The following is a 17479-nucleotide window of genomic DNA, read 5'->3' as shown; positions in this document are numbered from 1 at the left end:
GTAACAAATTATAGCAAGTAGGCTAACTGGAAAATATGGAATCTGTGAATAATGAGGATGGACTGTACTCCATCTCCTTGCATCAGCTTCTTTATACATAAAATGTGGGTAACGGTATCTCTACCTAAAAGAGCAACTTTGAGAATTAAGTAAAGATATGTCAAGTTTAGAACAACACCTGGCACATAGTAAGTACTCAATAATTGTTACCCATATTATTTCTCTTTTGACTACCACAAGTGTTGTTTGTACAATTCCTATCAATATGGCATAAAAAGCCTCATGTTAAAAAAAATTAAAACATTCCTCCAAAAGATCACATCTAAAACTCAGGCTAACCCTAAATGGATGCTCTATCTGAAACACTATTACCACACATGCTATCTACTCCAGTTTTGGTTCCACTGCTACAGTTATGTACAAGATACAAATTTAGATTACTGGTACGGTTCCAAGTTGACATAATGAGGTTAAAGGCATGAAGAAGAGCAATCATTACAGGCTCCAAGAGTTGGCCGCTTATAAAACGTTGTGAGGTATAAAATATTTGTAGACTTTTCCTGAAATTATAAAGTGAAATTTTGCTACTATGAAATACAGTCCACAGGATAAGAAACTAAAGGTCACAGTTTAGCTCTCCTTCCATATCTAAGATACTGAGAAACAGATTTTACATGTTTCTATGCAACCATCAAAGAAAGGCTATCAGATAAAGAAGGTTAAAATTGAAAAGATGATCAAGAGTCAAAAGAATACAAGAGGATGTCTTCAATATCTAAGGTAATGTACATAAAATATTCTAGCTTATTATTTATTACCTTCATAACTTTCAAAGATTCCTTTTTTCTCTCCAATTTCTCTTTCTTCTTCTGCTCCTACAAGATAATTTTTTCTTAGTGTCAAAAGTGGAAAATGCAAAGTATGAAATACATCTCTCAAATAACTTGAGCTCATCATGAAGAAACTGTATACAAAAATTAAAAAAACAAAATCTTGAGCTTCAAGCCTTTACGAAGTAATAGGGATTTACCCTCCTGCCTCAAGCAACTAAAATCCAGATAAAACATACCAATGGTTTTCAGCAACTTTTCATCACACAGCAAAGGACAGTGAACACTGACAAAAGGGAAACAAACAAGGTGAATCTTCTGACTACTAAGCTTACTGCCTAGAGGCAACATCCAAGTGCAAATAATGGAGGGAGAAGGCAATGGCACCCCACCCCAGTACTCTTGCCTGGAAAATCCCATGGACAGAGGAGCCTGGTAGGCTGAAGTCCATGGGGTCGCGAAGAGTCAGACACAACTGAGCGACTTCACTTTCACTTCTCACTTTCACGCATTGGAGAAGGAAATGGCAACCCACTCCAGTGTTCTTGCCTGGAGAATCCCAGGGAAGGCGGAGCCTGGTGGGCTGCTGTCTACGGGGTCACACAGAGTCGGACACGACTGAAGTGACTTAGAAGCTTAGCAATCCAAGTAGAGCTCAGCAGTCTGAGTTGAGCAGACAGAGTGCAAACCTCAGAGGAGCTGGCAAACCCAGAGTCAAAGTACCAGAGGGGAAAAAGCAACATACAAAAGAAGCTCTGAAGATCTGTAGTGGCACACTCAGGCTGAGTACTGATCAGTGTGTGAGTATAGAAAATGAGGGCCAGGAAAAGAGCAACTAGAAAGCAGGCAGAATGATCTCTGTGCTCATAAGGGATCAGGAACAGTTCATATTCCTGTCAGCCAAAGCTGAAAGACCTCTTAACACACAGGGAGGGCATCAAGAAAAACTTTCTGAAGAGGGACCAAGTTATTCTTAGACTAGAAGCTGTTCCAAAGCCCCCTAACAAAGTTTTAAAAGCAGGACATAAAACGACTCAAATTATTTCCAAGAGGTGGTTAAGGGTATTTGCCTTAGGAGTCATTAAGCTTTGTATTTGTTTTTCTGTTCCATTTTATCAAAGAGTTTTGAAAAGGGCTTCAACAAGGAAAAAAGAAAATTTAGCAAAGGTAGCAAAATCTTCATTGATAATCATTAACTGTGAATGATGGGGACAAAAGAATTTATTGTAGTGTTAACATTAGTCCAAGTTTTAAAATCTTCATATATTACAGTAGACTTAGAAATTAATTATACAGTGTCTTAGATGATAAATGCAATGGGAAGAACAAAACAAGGTAAATGAGATGAGGGAAGAGGTGCCAGGTAACTTTATTTAAGGTTGTCAGGGCAGGTCTCATTGGAAAAATATTTAAGCCAAAGCTTGAAGCTGATAATGAAGTAAGCCAGGCAGGAATCTATTGAGAAGAGAGTTCCAAGCAGGAAACACACTGGAACAAGGTCTGAAAGGTAATGGTGTTGAGAGGCAACCAGACTGCTTATGGTCTTCTGGAAAGCAGTGAAATATAATTAAAATACTGCATGAGGAGGGTGGGGGAAGCACTAAAGAAAAACACACTCTTCATCCCATAGAGAATCTTTAAAAACTGAAGGTAAATGAAGACTTTTTCCAACATAAAAGCTAAAAGAACCTGTCAGCAACAGAAAATGCAGACAAACCTATAATTACAGAAAGCAGATCAGAAGATAGGAAATGAGGAAAGATAAGAAGTGAGGGATGGCAGAGAATTAAAAAGGGGGCAGAATTCAGCCATTAAGAAAGAATCTAATCTTGCTATTTGTGACAATATGGATGGATCTGAGGGCCTTATACTAAGTAAAATAAAAGAGAAAGATAAATATTATACAATCTCACATGTGGAATCTTTAAAAAAAAAAAAAGCTCAGATACAGAGAACACATTAATGTCGGAGGGTCGGGCGAGTCAAAAGGTAGAAATTTCCAGTTATAAAATAAGTACTATACAGCATGGTGACCACAGTGAATAATGTGTGTGCTGCATGCTCGGTCGTGTTCGACTCTCTGCGATTCCATGGAATATAGCCCACCAGACAGACTCCTCTGTTCATGGAATTTTCCAGGCAAGAATACTGGAGTGGGCTGCCATTTCCTACCAGGGGATCTTCCCAACCCAGTCATAAGCCTGCATCTACTGCATCTCTGCCCTGGCAGGCAGGTTCTTCACCAGTGTGCCACCACACTTACTGCATATTTGGAAGTCGCTAAGAGAGTCAATCTTAAGTGTGCATCGTAAGGAAAAAAATCTTTTTAAACTAGGTATGGTGACATCAACTAGACTTACTGTGGTGGTCATTTTGAAATATACAGCAATATTGAATCATTACACTGTACACCCGAAACTAAAATAATGCTCTATGTCAATTATATCTCATTAAAATTATGTCTCATTAAAAAGGAGACAAAGAATTTTGGGGAATTAATGGTTATGTTCATTATCACAGTTGTGGTGGCTTCATGGGTATATATTTTAAATATGTACAGTTTTGTGTGTATCAATTACATTTCAATAAAGCATTAAAAAAAAGGACTGAGCAAAATAAAACACAAAATTTCTAGCATCCAAAAAAATATCACTGGACAGAATAAAAATCAGTCAAAAAGGCGAATTTAAAAAATGTTAGTATATTCATACAATGGAATGCTTCTTAGGAATAAAAATGATCTATTAAATAAATACATATAAGGGAACATTAAAAATATGCTGAGCTAAAGAAGCGAGACACCAAAAGAATGCTTTTCCTATGATTCCATTTATATAATATTCTAGAAAAATCAATACCAATTTATAATTACAGCAAACAGAAATCAGTGGTTGTCCAGGGCCAGAAGCAGAGATCACTGAGAGAAGAGAACTTTTGTGGGTAATGGAAATGTTCTTTATCTTGACTGTACTGATGGTTACACAGGTCAAAACTCACCTAACTCTAAATTTTAAAATGTGTGCATTATATTTTATAAATTTATATCTCAATAAAGCTTTATTTAAAAAAATTAAGCTGTTAACTATAATCAATCACATGGACATACCTCTAACTGCTGCTGTTCCATTTTAGTCAATAAAAATTTGGAGTAAATATTGCTTTTTTCAAGCAAATGTTGAAGTCTACGATATCGAATGTCCGTGGACTCTCTATCCCAAGACATGCGAGCCTATCCAAAGAGAAAGTTTCCATAATTATTAAGTTTGCTGACATACATTGATCTTTCTGCATAATGTGTAACAAAGATGACTAAACAACTGCACTTTAGGTTTAATACATTTCTTATAATTAATAAAAAATACTTTTATAATATTAAATTCACTTAGTAAAAATGCCTATCCTCAAACAAAAACTAGAATAGCTAAACAAAATATGATTCTGGGGTTCAACAGGCAATCTGGTAAAATATATTAATAGCTTGGCTACCAAAATATTGAAATTTCAGACACTGAAAATATGGTTGTTGGCATCTACAAAACTGAACGCCCATTTTCAAAATATCTGAAATTACAAAGTAAATATTTAATTCAAGTTGAAATTAAGTTTTTAAAAACACTAAATGATTTCAGAAAAAGAAAATTTTTATATACCAGTTTTATTTGAAAGAGCACTGGAAGTAAGATAACCTCATTGGCTAGGGACTAGAACATCTAGTTTTAGAATTTAAATACGATAGTGTTAAAATACTTCAACAAGCTAAATCTACTGCTAATTTCTTATAAGCTTCTTTTCTCCTCAGTATTGTGTTACCCAAGATTTGCCCTTACCTTTTAGGTTCCTTTTACTCTCATACTCTTAGCTTTATCTTTGACCCCTGTACAGCTTCTATCTATAAACCTCTGCGTTTCATATTACTGTCACACACTATCTATTTGTTCATTTATAAAAGGATGCAACATTCTAGTGGCTAAAGAGGATCTCTCAAGTCACAATAAAAGTACACAGAAGGCACAAGAGAGAAACAAAAGCAACAAATAAATAGCATAGTTCAATGGTCCACAAACTTTTTTTTGTAAAAAGGAAAATATTTAAATATTTGAGCATGATATGGTTTGTACTGCGAATACTTAAATCTGCCTTTGAACAGTTAGACAATAAATATATAAACCAAAGTTGTGTTCCAATAAAACCTTATTTATATAAACAGGCAGAGGCCAAATCCAGTTTATAAGTGGCTAACTAAATACTGTAATCTGAACTCAAAAAAAAAGCATTAAGTGGGCTGAAATCAAGAAAGAGTTGAATATGTGCAAATCTTACTAACCAGCAATCCCACTCCTGCATGTGTGTGTGTGTTAAATAAATTTAATTCAGTGGTTAAGGCTTGACCTTATAAACCAGACACCATTATACACTGGCTTGTATTTCTCAGATGTTACATCATCTAACTTTTCTTTCAAAACAAATTATTTATTTTCTATTACAAAAGCAGTGACAATAAGACATCAAAGAATAAATCTAATGAAAGTAATGTATGTGGATTATAAGAAAATTAAAATTCTTTTAAAATCATCCATAAACTTCTACGTGCTAATAACCTGTTAGTATCTCATAAAACTATTTTCAGTTATTGTAGGATGGCCTTTCTTTTACTATTACCAATATACTACTATGATTCCAACAGTCAGTCACTGAATGCAATGGATATTATAAACGAAATGAAATTACTTGACTTTTACAAAAATAACTATATTTAACTTTATATTTTAGTTAAAATCCTTTGTGCTTAATTTATCTGCTGCTTTAAGTCTTGTTCAGAATAAATCAGCATACATTTTAAAAGTAATTAAACCTTTAACATGCCATCATGGAACAATAATTTATAATAGACTATGCCAATGGTTAACCTTTAAACCCAGTCTTCCATATTTCAAAATAATTTTGTAGTAAATCTTCTCATCTATCATTCCTCTTTCTTAATTTTGTTATTTGTTATACTAAAGTAAATCATAACTTCATCTGTGGAAAGTACTGAGTGCCTGATGGTTAAGTTTCTCTTGATGGGTAAGAGTATGCCAATGGATACCATGAGCATAAATTCTTCACTGTCTATCCCAACATCTCTTCCAAGCCCAGAATTTTTTTTTTCCTTTTCTTTTTGTAGAGGGGGTTCTATTTCAGTCTACACAATATGAGCTGTTTTCCTTTTACCTTACCAAGAACCCTCACAACTCTTACCTTTCCCTTCCCCCCACTACACAGACATTAAGGCTACTCTAAAGATTTCGAGACTAACAATGACTTCTTTCACAAGGAAATTTCACAAGGAAATGCAGGTGAAAAGTCAAAGAAAATAACTGTAGCAAATGAATGTCAAAATCATTCTCCAGGCTCTTCACAAACCTTCCCATCTCCTAAACCAAAGCAAATGCTTCTCATTAAGAGCTTAAGCTAGCTCTTCCTCTCTTAAGTACTCCTAAATATATGCCCATAAATACTGTATTCTCCTAAAAGGAATCACTACTTTTGTATGCTGAATTTTTTTTAGCTCCAAAGACCTATAAGAGGCTTACTGGAATTTTCTCCATAGTCACTGAAATAAGAATAATTTATGTCAAGGACAAAAAGTAACAGAATTCTTTCAATACCTGTTAATAAAAAGACATGTAATAACAATGAACCAGTATTTCACCCTTGTACCAACAGGATTGAAAAGAGCTTTATTCATGGAAAATCTGAAAAATGAATTAAAAATTGCTATTTTAAGTTCTATGACGAATAACTGCTAAAGAAAAGCTAGTTGTACCATACTTATCCCCAAAGTGCTAACAATTCCAAAAAAATCTTAGAATGACAAAGTGTTTGTTCAAAAGCTTAAATTTTTCACTAAAAGGAGAAATTTACTCCCAGTTTAATCAGCAAATACTTATGGTTCTATAAATTTTGACAAATCTTTTTAAAATTGTTTATTTTTTAAAAAATTTTGGCCACACTGCAGGGCCTGTGGAAATTTAGTTCTCAATTTGGGATTGAACCTACGCCCCCTACATTGAAAGTGTGACTCTTAATCACTGGACCACCAGGGAAGTCCCTATTAAAGCATTTTTGAAATGTATTGTTATTATATCTGTCTTTCTTTGAATAGCATTTCCTTATCCAACAACCTTCATGGGTTATAAAACTGAACTACACTACTCAAAATTAAGGGTTTATCGTTCTTACAATCTCTGAATTTGATTCTACTCTGGACTGTGCTCCAGGATTCATCCTTTACAATTCACCTTGTTACAATGGCCACAAAGTATATTGTATTTATATAGTCATATATGTTATGTAATATATTATAAAATATTCTTTTACTTTAGTTAGAAATTCAACAGACATTTATTATCCTATTATCTGCCAACTATCTGCCAAGTGCACAGTCTACAAAAAAAAAAAAAATATGATGTGCCCTCAAGAAACAAAGTGAGAAAGTAAGTAATGATAATACTGTGTAACAGAGTACTATGGGAATTCACAGAATGAGTAAAAGTGGTTTACGGTTGACCTCCCAGTTCTATTAAAATTTATTAACTTATTACCTTAACCAATTATGGTCAACTTCAGATGATCAGTAACAACGGAACTAGAATTTACTGGAGTGAAAGTATAGCAACGTGGTTAAAAACTGTGAATTCTGAAACCACAGGGCCTACATTACCATCTGTGCTCTGCCATATACTAGCTGTGGGACCCCAGGCAACCCCTAGGTGCCTCAGTTTACTTATCTGTAACACAGAAGGAAAACAGAACCTACTTTATAGAATACTTCAATAAAATAATTTATACTATTAAACTATTAAGTTTAATAATAGTAATAATGAGTTAATAGTAGTATCTACATGATAGAATAGTTGAGAATTCAGTGAGTAAAACACATGGACAGCATTTAGAACAGTGACTGACAGTAAATGACAATGAGGTGTTAACAAGGCTAACAAAAGAATCATTACTGATATAAAACAGGAGGGAACCAACTAATGTATTACTTGACTTTGGGGTACATTACTCCCCAATTTAAGTAGTTTTATAATTACAGGATGTTAATTCAGTATGAATGTCCTTGCTGCTGCTGCTGCTAAGTCGCTTCAGTCGTGTCCGACTCTGCGACCCCAGAGACGGCTGCCCACCAGGCTCCCCCGTCCCTGGGTTCTCCAGGCAAGAACACTGCAGTGGGTATAATATACCTTAGAGAGGTATAATATTAAAAAAAAACTCTGGAAGCAGTCAAATTTGAGTTCATTAGTGTGTGACACGACCCCCAGTTGCCTCAGTTTCATCATATGTAACTGGAGATATCAAAAGTATCGATATAATCGTAATTACTGGGAGAGCTAAATAAATTATTACAAGAAATCACTTAGTAGGGAGCATATTAAGAGTTGGCAGGTAAGCAACGGGGTGGGACAGTACTGTAGTTAAATATATTTAAAAACTGAAGCTTTTCAAGAGGTTAAAAACTACTTTTAGTAGTCTTCGAAATAAGAAAACCTCAAGGACAACGTCATTGAAAAAGTACAATGGAAAAGAAAGCAAAAAGCAAGTTGATTACTTAGGTGGAAAAAGAATACTGAAAAAATTCACTACCGACTTTGGCAGAATTATTATAATGGCTGAACAAGTAATCTGAAATGCTACCTTAAGAGAGATGAGGCCACTTTCCAGACTAAGACTATAACTGATAGAATCATCATTCTAAGCTCGTGCAAAGCTGTCCCAAAAGTAGCAGCGGTAAAGATAGAAAAATAAGGCAGCCCATTTAAAAGTTGATTAAAAAAAAAAAAAACAGACTAGTAAACTTAAGCACACAAATCACACCCCCGAGAACGCATCAGATTACTACTTAACGACGATGAACTTGATGCCTAAATTACCTTTTCTAGCATCTTCCGCTCTCTCTCTAGCCCAGCAGCCTCAAGCTGTTCTTCCTCCTCTAGCATGGCTGGGGTAATCACGGCAGTCTCCGGCTGTTCAACCACATCTGGAGCTAGGGGCCCTGGCGGGGAAGGGACAGGGCTTTTAAATTGCAGTTTTAAAAAATGACCAATTACTCGACGTCCGAATTAAACAACCCTTGTCGTCTTACAGATGCATCTGACGCAAAAGTTGAAGACCCAGGGGGGACGCCAGCATCACCTCTCAGAGACCTCCTAAGTCCTCACTATGTCAACTAGTAGTAGCCCGGACGCCAGTTTACAACTGGGGATGTTCAGGAAAACGCAGGTCTCCTGTGTAAAATCTCCTGTACTATACAAATACACGCAATTTCGGGTGTCCCCTACCCACTCCCCACAGAAAGGGGAAACCTTTCCTCCTCAATCTCTGCCGGGGGTCGGCTCTCCCGGCAAAAGCTCCGCAGCAGTCTCCATGCTGCTCCCCCACCCCCGCCCTGGACGCCGCAGCCCGCGCTGGGAGGCAGGTTCTCCTCACTCACCGCCGCTGTTCGCGGGGCGTTGCGCCGGCATGGCTGGACACACACTCCGGAACCGGGTGCCCTCCTCAGAGTGCCTGCAATGCCGCACCCGAAATCCTCACTCGCCGCTCCCCGGTCCCAGTCTGCCCGCCAAGCGTCCAGCCAGAAAAAACCGCGCGCTTCTCCTTCGCGGGAAAACTCCGTCATCTCGCGATGCTTCGTGCTCCCCACCCCGCCCCCCGGGTTCCAGAGGCGCGAGATTTGGCCGAGTTTGGTTTTCGTCAGAATCCACTTCGGCGACGGTAGGCGCTTTATGGGGACCTCGGGCTTGAGGCAGGTGGATTCTGCTGCAGAAGTCAGCCTTTAGCTCTGTGATGCTGGGCGAGTTTGCCTAGCGTACGGCCCTGTTTCCTTCTGTAACTGATGACAATGCCTCACTATGCAGGATTAAGCAACACTCTGAACAGTTTGAAAGGCACCTTCACACACTGGCTGATGTTATTTAAACCCCGACCACGGATGATCCTTTAGGTGGAAAGAGGTACCGACTATCCAGGTGAAGATGTGAGAAATACATATTGCCAACTTTGGCCACCATCCGCAGTTAACATTTTGAGTGAAAATTCCCCGAAGTGACCCAGAAGAGGGCTCTTTTGTGGCTGGAATAGGAGAGAGAATATTAAGGTAGGGTTCTTTTTAAAACGTTGTTTCAGGATAAGGGAGAATTTAATGCAGTGATAAACCTAGCGGAGTGGCCAGTAGAAAAGGCGTAAGGTTCAGGAACTCAATAGAGGTTCGGTAATTAGAGAAAGTGCCTGAAGGGAGGAGCTGGGCTCTTCTGGCCCCTGGTTTTCACTTCAGTCTTCAGTCCCACACTTTCTTGCCTGCAGTCCCTTTTAACAAGTTCTTGTGCCACCCCCGCCCCAGCCCCAGAATTTACGGTACACCTGCCATGTAACCATCTGTTTCCTCCATTTCTGACTCCCAACTGCTTTACTAATTTTAATTGTACAAAACTGAGGGGTCTACAATGTACCATAACCATCTCCAGCAACCTTTGTAACACTGAGATTAGCAGAGAAGATTGTTTTTATTCCTACATTATAGGTGAGAAAACTGATGCTCAGAGAATAAATTAATTTAGCCAGAGGCCTACAGTCATTTTGTGATAAAATAGTAGCCAAACCCAGGTCTTTTGAAAGCTAATTCAGTTTGCATTAAGATAAATTATAACCTCCATTAATAATTACTCTTAAATGCTACCTCTTTCTAATCAAGGACAATAGCTATCAGTCAGTCTCACATTACTAAGATTTTTAACCTAAAATCAATTCCAAAATTTCTTTTCCTGACTTTTGAAACACTACTTTTTACAGGGTTTTCCCCTGATGTACTGAGAATCTTTTCTGTTCTCTCTTTTGAACTCAGTTGTGGCCAGCCTACCCAAAACTTTCCTCCATCTGTTGCCCTTCTCTACTTTGTTCCTTGTAGTGTCTGCTCTGCAAGCTTCAATGATCAGTTCAAGGCAAATAACTTCCCTTCTAATTCCTCAGAGATCAAATGGGGATGATTTATCCAAACACAAATAGGATGGAATTCAAACAATTTCATCTGATTCTCAAAAGCCAGAAATCTCATCTAATATCCCGTCCCACACCTGACACCATTTTCACTGGTATATCTCCTGACACGTTTGCCACTGTGCTGTGAACTTCCAGATGTACAAGCTGGGTTTAGAAAACATAGAGGAACCAGAGATCAAATTGCCAACATTCAGTGGATCATAGAGAAAGCAAGGGGATTCCAGAAAAACATCTTCTACTTCATTGTCTGTGCTAAAGCCTTTGACTGTGTGGATCACAAAAAACTGTGGAAAATTCTTAAAGAGACGGAAATACCAGTCCACCTTACCTGTCTCTTACGAAACTTGTATGCAGGTCAAGAAGCAACAGTTAGAACCTTACATGGAACAATCGACTGGTTCAAAATTGGGAAAGGAGTACAAGGCTGTATATTGGCACACTGCTTATTTAACTTCTGTGCAGAGTATATCTTGTGAAATGCCCAGCTGGATGAATCACAAGCTGGAATCAAGATTGTCGGGAGAAATATCAACAACCTCAGGTGGAACCACTCTAATGGCAGAAAGTGAAAAGGAACTAAAGAGCCTCTTGATGAGGGTGAAGGAGGAGAGTGAAAAATCTGGCTTAAAACTCAGCATTCAAAAAACTAAGATCATGACATCCAGTCCCATTCTGGCTTAAAACTCAGCATTCAAAAAACTAAGATCATGACATCCAGTCCCATCATTTCATGGGAAATAGATGAGGAAAAAGTGGAAGCAGTGACAGATTTTCTTTTCTTGGGCTCCAAAATCACTGCAGACGGTGACTGCAGCAATGAAATTGTGTGGGTTTTCTATTTTATACATCAGTTCAGTTCAGTCGCTCAGTCGTGTCCGACTCAGCGACCCCATGAACCACAGCAGGCCAGGCCTCCCTGTCCATCACCAACTCCCGGAGTTCACTCAAACTCATGTCCATCAAGTCGGTGAAGCCATCCAGCCATCTCATTCTCTGTCGTCCCCTTCTCCTCCTGCCCCCAACCTTTCCCAGCATCAGAGTCTTTTCCAGTGAGTCAACTCATCGCATGAGGTGGCCAAAGTATTGGAGTTTCAGCTTTAGCATTGGTCCTTCCAATGAACACCCAGGACTGATCTCCTTTAGAATGGACTGGTTGGATCTCCTTGCAGTCCAAGGGACTCTCAAGAGTCTTCTCCAGCACCACAGTTCAAAAGCATCAATTCTTCGGTGATCAGCTTTCTTCACAGTCCAACTCTCACCTCCATACATGACCACGGGAAAAACCATAGCCTTGACTAGACGGACCTTGGTTGGCAAAGTAATGTCTCTGCTTTTTAATATGCTATCTAGGCTGGTCATAACTTTCCTTCCACGAGGTACATGGCAAGCACCCATGGAAGGTGCCAATTTGTAGTTGACAGCACCAAGATGGATGGACCTAGAGATTATCGTACTACGTGAAGTAGGTCAGAAGACAAATACATGATACCGCTTATACGTGGAATCTAAAATGATGCAAATGAACTTACCTAAAAACAAATAGAATCAGACATAGAAAGCAAACTTAAGGTTATCAGAGGGACAAGAGGAATTTGAGATTATTAGTAGTGTTTATCTGTTAATCTCAAATTCCTCTTGTCCCTCTGGTAACCTTAAGTTTGCCTTCTATGTCTGATTCTATTTGTTTTTAGGTAAGTTCATTTGCATCATCTTTTAGATTCCACGTATAAGCGGTATCATGTATTTGTCTTCTGACCTACTTCACGTAGTACGATAATCTCTAGGTCCATCCATCTTGGTGCTGTCAACTACAAATTGGCACCTTCCATGGGTGCTTGCCATCTCCCTCTACAAAGGATGAAATCATGTGCTGCTGTACGTGCTGACTTTCAACACCCATTGAAGGAGCTCAGAGTGGAGAACAGAAATGCACTCTGTACTCAGGAAAAAACTGGCAGGACAGGTCTTCAGATAGATATTCTAAGAGCTGAATTTATTAGCCCAATTCTCCTCCTATGTAGAAAAACGTTAAAATCCTTCATGGTGATGACTGTTCCTTTTGACTAGGAAAGGCTTCATGAGATTGTAGAAGCCTTCTGGAAAAATATGTGCTTGATTGCATATATTCTCTCTTCACCAAAAATCATATGTATTCTGACCTTTCCCCCCTGCCTGTTTGAAGCAGTTTCTCAGAGCTATCTGCTAAGGTGCTGTCTCGCAGGCTGCAGTCCTCATTTTGCCCCAAATAGAACTTAACTCACAATTCTCAAGTGCTGCATTTTTTTGTTAAGTCAACACTGCTAATGGCATTCATTCTTTTTCACAGCTGATGTGTTTGTGTGTGTGTGTGTGCATGCATGCATAACACATCTTCTTTATCCATTCATCTGTCAACGGACACTTAGATTGCTTCCATGTCTTGCCTAGTGAGAAAAGTGTTGCTGTGAACACTGGGGTGCATATATCTTTTCAAATTTGAGTTTTCATCTTTTCTGAATATATGCCCAGGAGTGGGGTTGCTGGATCACATGGTAACTCTATTTTTAGTTTTTCCAGGGACCTCTATACTGTTCTCTGTAATGGCTATACCAGTTTACATTCTCACCAACAGTGTAAGAGGGTACCCTTTACCCATATCCTCTCCACATTTATTATTTGTAGACTTTTAATAATGACCATTCATACCTCATTGCAGTTTTGATTTGCATTTCTAGCAAACAGTTTTTTGAAAGGGCAAGGCTTTCTTCTCTCTCTGAAGGGGCTAATTTCCCTGAAATTAAAAAAAGAAAGTTTTTAATCGTTTAAAAACATGATGTAATTTTCATCTTTACAGGTTGTGATAGCTTCCCTGATAGCTTAGTTGGTAAAGAATCCACCTGCAATGCAGGAGACCCCAGTTCGATTCCTGGGTTGGGAAGATCCGCAGGAGAATGGATAGGCTAACCACTCCTGTATTCTTGGGCATCCCTGGTTGCTTAGCTGGTAAAGAATCTGCCTGCAATGCGAGAGACCTGGGTTCGATCACTGGGTTGGGGAGATCCCCTAGAGAAGGGACAGGTACCCACTCCAGTATTCTGGCCTGGAGAATTCCATAGACTGTCTAGTCCATGGGGTCGCAAAGAGTCATACACGACTGGGCAACTTTCACTTTCACACATTGTGAAACAGAGAAGTCCAAATAAATGGTTTTACCACTGTGCGTGCATGCATGTTCAGTTGGTTGTGTCTGACTTTGCTATGCTATGCACTGCAGCCTGCCAGGCTTCTTCAAGCAGGAATATTGAAGTGGGTTGCCATGCTCTCCTCCAGGGAATCTTCCTGACCCAGGGATCAAACCCATGTCTCCTGCGGCCCCTGCACCGCAGGTGAATTCTTTACAGCTCAGCCACCAGCACTGTAGGAAAGCAAACTTTGTCACCCAAAAATGTGTCTTTTTGGTGTGAAGGTTAAATTAGGCTAATTATTTTTAAGAAACAGAAGACTCAGTAAGTTTTTCTTGTTACTGCCCCCTTATCTGCCAAAAAGAATTTTGATAGAGGGTCTATTCTGTATTAGAACTAAGAATATAGACTAGGTGAGGTGGGGAAAACTCTGCAGGGCCAAGAGATCAGAGTCCACTCACTGTCCTACAAGGCCCAGTACACATCTGTTTACCAAACATTTGCTTTTCATCTCCATGTGAATTGCTTCCCCTTTGAAGTCTCAAACCATACTCCTAACATCTTTGGTTTTCAGCTGAACATAGTATTTAAGGTGAAGTTTCAGTCATTTTGGTGAGTTAGTTTTCCTGGGTAGTGTCAGAGGAGAAGAAATTTTTCTCAGTCCTTCTTAGTTCTTCAATAGAAAGCAAGAATATATATATATATAATTGAACTGAATCACTTTGTTGTACGCCAGAAACTAACACAACACTGTATATCAACTATACCTCAATTAAAGTATACATATATACATATATATATATACTCTGCTTATATATAGATGTGTATGTATACTCAAACCAATAACATTATATGAAGGTCATCACTGCAAAAGAAATCAGCAAAAACTATGTGTTCTGACTATGTGACTTTAGAAAGCTATTCTAGTTACTGGAGTCTTCCAGGAGCATTTAAGCAATACAATGCAGACCAGGGCTAAAAGGACAATGAGTGAGAAATATTGATTAGACAGATAAAACATCATATTCAATTTCACATTATCTTGAGGTTTTTAGGAAAGTTATTATTTTTTTTTTTTTTACTGTACTTCTTTTCTTTTTTTTTTTTTTTATTGGAGGCAAATTATTTTACAATATTATATTGGTTGGTTTTGCCATACATTGATATGAATTTGCCCCGGGTTTACATAAGTTCCCCCTCCTGAACCCCCCTCCCACCTCCCTGCTCCCTTTATCCTCCCTCTGGGTCATCCCCGCATGCCAGCCCCGAGCATCCTATAACATGCATTGACCCTGAACTAGTGATTCGTTTCACATGTGACAACATACGTGTTTCAATACCATTCTCCCAAATCATCCCACCCTCACCCTCTCCCATAGAGTCCCAAAGACTGTTCTATACATCTGTGTCTCTTTTGCTGTCTCGTATACAGGGTTATCATTTGCATCTTCCTAAATTCCATATATATGTGTTAGTATACTGTATTGGTGTTTTTCTTTCTGGCTTACTTCACTCTGTATAATAGGCTCCAGTTTCATCCACCTCATTAGAACTGATTCAAATGTATTCTTTTTAATGGCTGAATAATACTCCATTGTGTATATGTACCACAGCTTTCTTATCCATTCGTCTGCAGATGGACATCTAGGTTGCTTCCATGTCCTGGCTACTATAAACAGTGCTGCAATGAACATTGGAGTACACGTGTCTCTTTCAATTCTGGTTTCCTCGGTGTGTATGCCCAGGAGTGCGATTGCTGGATCATATGGCAGTTCTATTTCCAGTTTTTTGAGGAATCTCCATACTGTTCTCCATAGTGGCTGTACTAGTTTGCATTCCCACCAACAGTGTAAGAGGGTTCCTTTCTCTCCACACCCTCTCCAGCATTTATTGCATGTAGACTTTTGGATAGCAGCCATTCTGACTGGTGTGAAATGGTATCTCATTGTGGTTTTGATTTGCATCTCTCTGATTATGAGGGATGTTGAGCATTTTTTCATGTGTTTGTTAGCCATCTGTATGTCTTCTTTGGAGAAATGTCTGTTTAGTTCTTTGGCCCATTTTTTGATTGGGTCATTTATTTTTCTGGAATTGAGCTGCAGGAGCTGCTTGTATAATTTGGAGATTAATCCTTTATCCGTTGCTTCATTTGCTATTATTTTCTCCCATTCTGAAGGCTGTCTTTTCACCTTACTTATAGTTTCCTTTGCTGTGCAGAAGCTATATATGACAAACCCACAGCAAACATTATCCTCAATGGTGAAAAATTGAAAGCATTTCCCCTAAAGTCAGGAACAAGACAAGGGTGCCCACTCTCACCACTACTATTCAACATAGTTCTGGAAGTTTTGGCTACAGCAATCAGAGCAGAAAAAGACATAAAAGGAATACAAATTGGAAAAGAAGAAGTAAAACTTTCACTGTTCGCTGATGACATGATCCTCTACACAGAAAACCCTAGAGACTCTACCAGAAAACTACTAGAGCTAATCAATGATTACAGTAACGTTGCAGGATATAAAATCAACACACAGAAATCCCTTGCATTCCTATACACTAATAATGAGAAAATAGAGAAATTAAGGAAACTATTCCATTCACTGTTGCAACGAAAAGAATTAAATACTTAGGAATATATCTACCTAAAGAAACAAAAGACTTGTACATAGAAAACTATAAAACACTACTGAAAGCAATCAAAGAGGACATTAATAGATGGAGAAATATACCATGTTCGTGGATTGGAAGAATAAATATTGTAAAAATGAGTATACTACCCAAAGTAATTTATACATTCAATGCAATCCCTATCAAGCTACCAAAGATATTTTTCACAGAACTAGAACAAATAATCTCACAATTTGTATGGAAATACAAAAAAACCTCGAATAGCCAAAGCAATCTTGAGGAAGAAAAATGGAACTGGGGGAATTAACCTGCCGGACTTCAGGCTCTACTACAAAGCCACAGTCATCAAGACAGTATGGTACTGGCATAAAGACAGAAATATAGATCAATGGAACAAAATAGACAGCCCAGAGATAAATCCACGCATCTATGGACACCTCATCTTTGACAAAGGAGGCAAGAATATAAAATGGAGAAAAGACAGTCTCTTTAACAAGTGGTGCTGGGAAAACTGGTCAGCCACTTGTAAAAGAATGAAACTAGAACACTTCCTAACACCATACACCAAAATAAACTCAAAATGGATTAGAGAGCTAAATGTAAGACCAGAAACTATAAAACTCCTAGAGGAGAACGTAGGCAAAACACTCTCCGACATAAATCACAGCAGGATCCTCCATGACCCACCTCCCAGAATATTGGAAATAAAAGCAAAAATAAACAAATGGGACCTAATTAAAATCAAAGGAAAGTTATTTTTTTAATTTTATTTTTAATTGGAAGATAATAATTACTTTACAATATCGTGATGGGTTCTGCCAT

General features: G+C 38.3%; 1 protein-coding gene across 2 annotated transcripts in view; it reads right to left on the bottom strand.

Moving 5' to 3' along the window:
- HELLS (helicase, lymphoid specific) overlaps positions 1-9478 on the bottom strand; it is a 39953-nt gene extending 30475 nt beyond the window's left edge. For both annotated transcript variants that reach the window (XM_055425040.2, XM_055425041.2), the window contains exons 1-4: positions 9307-9478; positions 8747-8868; positions 3937-4059; positions 819-875 (exon numbers count right to left, since the gene is read on the bottom strand). In XM_055425040.2, the coding sequence (XP_055281015.1) occupies positions 819-875; positions 3937-4059; positions 8747-8868; positions 9307-9337 (333 nt within the window). In that variant the 5' untranslated portion in view covers positions 9338-9478. The remainder of the gene's footprint in view (positions 1-818; positions 876-3936; positions 4060-8746; positions 8869-9306) is intronic.
- Positions 9479-17479: the final 8001 nt, after the last annotated feature.

The sequence above is a fragment of the Moschus berezovskii genome, chromosome 12 (assembly GCF_049115385.1).
Source record: "Moschus berezovskii isolate FMDL1 chromosome 12, NW_MosBer_1.0, whole genome shotgun sequence".
NCBI classification, from domain to species: Eukaryota; Metazoa; Chordata; class Mammalia; order Artiodactyla; family Moschidae; genus Moschus; species Moschus berezovskii.
This window is presented reverse-complemented; position numbering and strand designations above follow the sequence as displayed.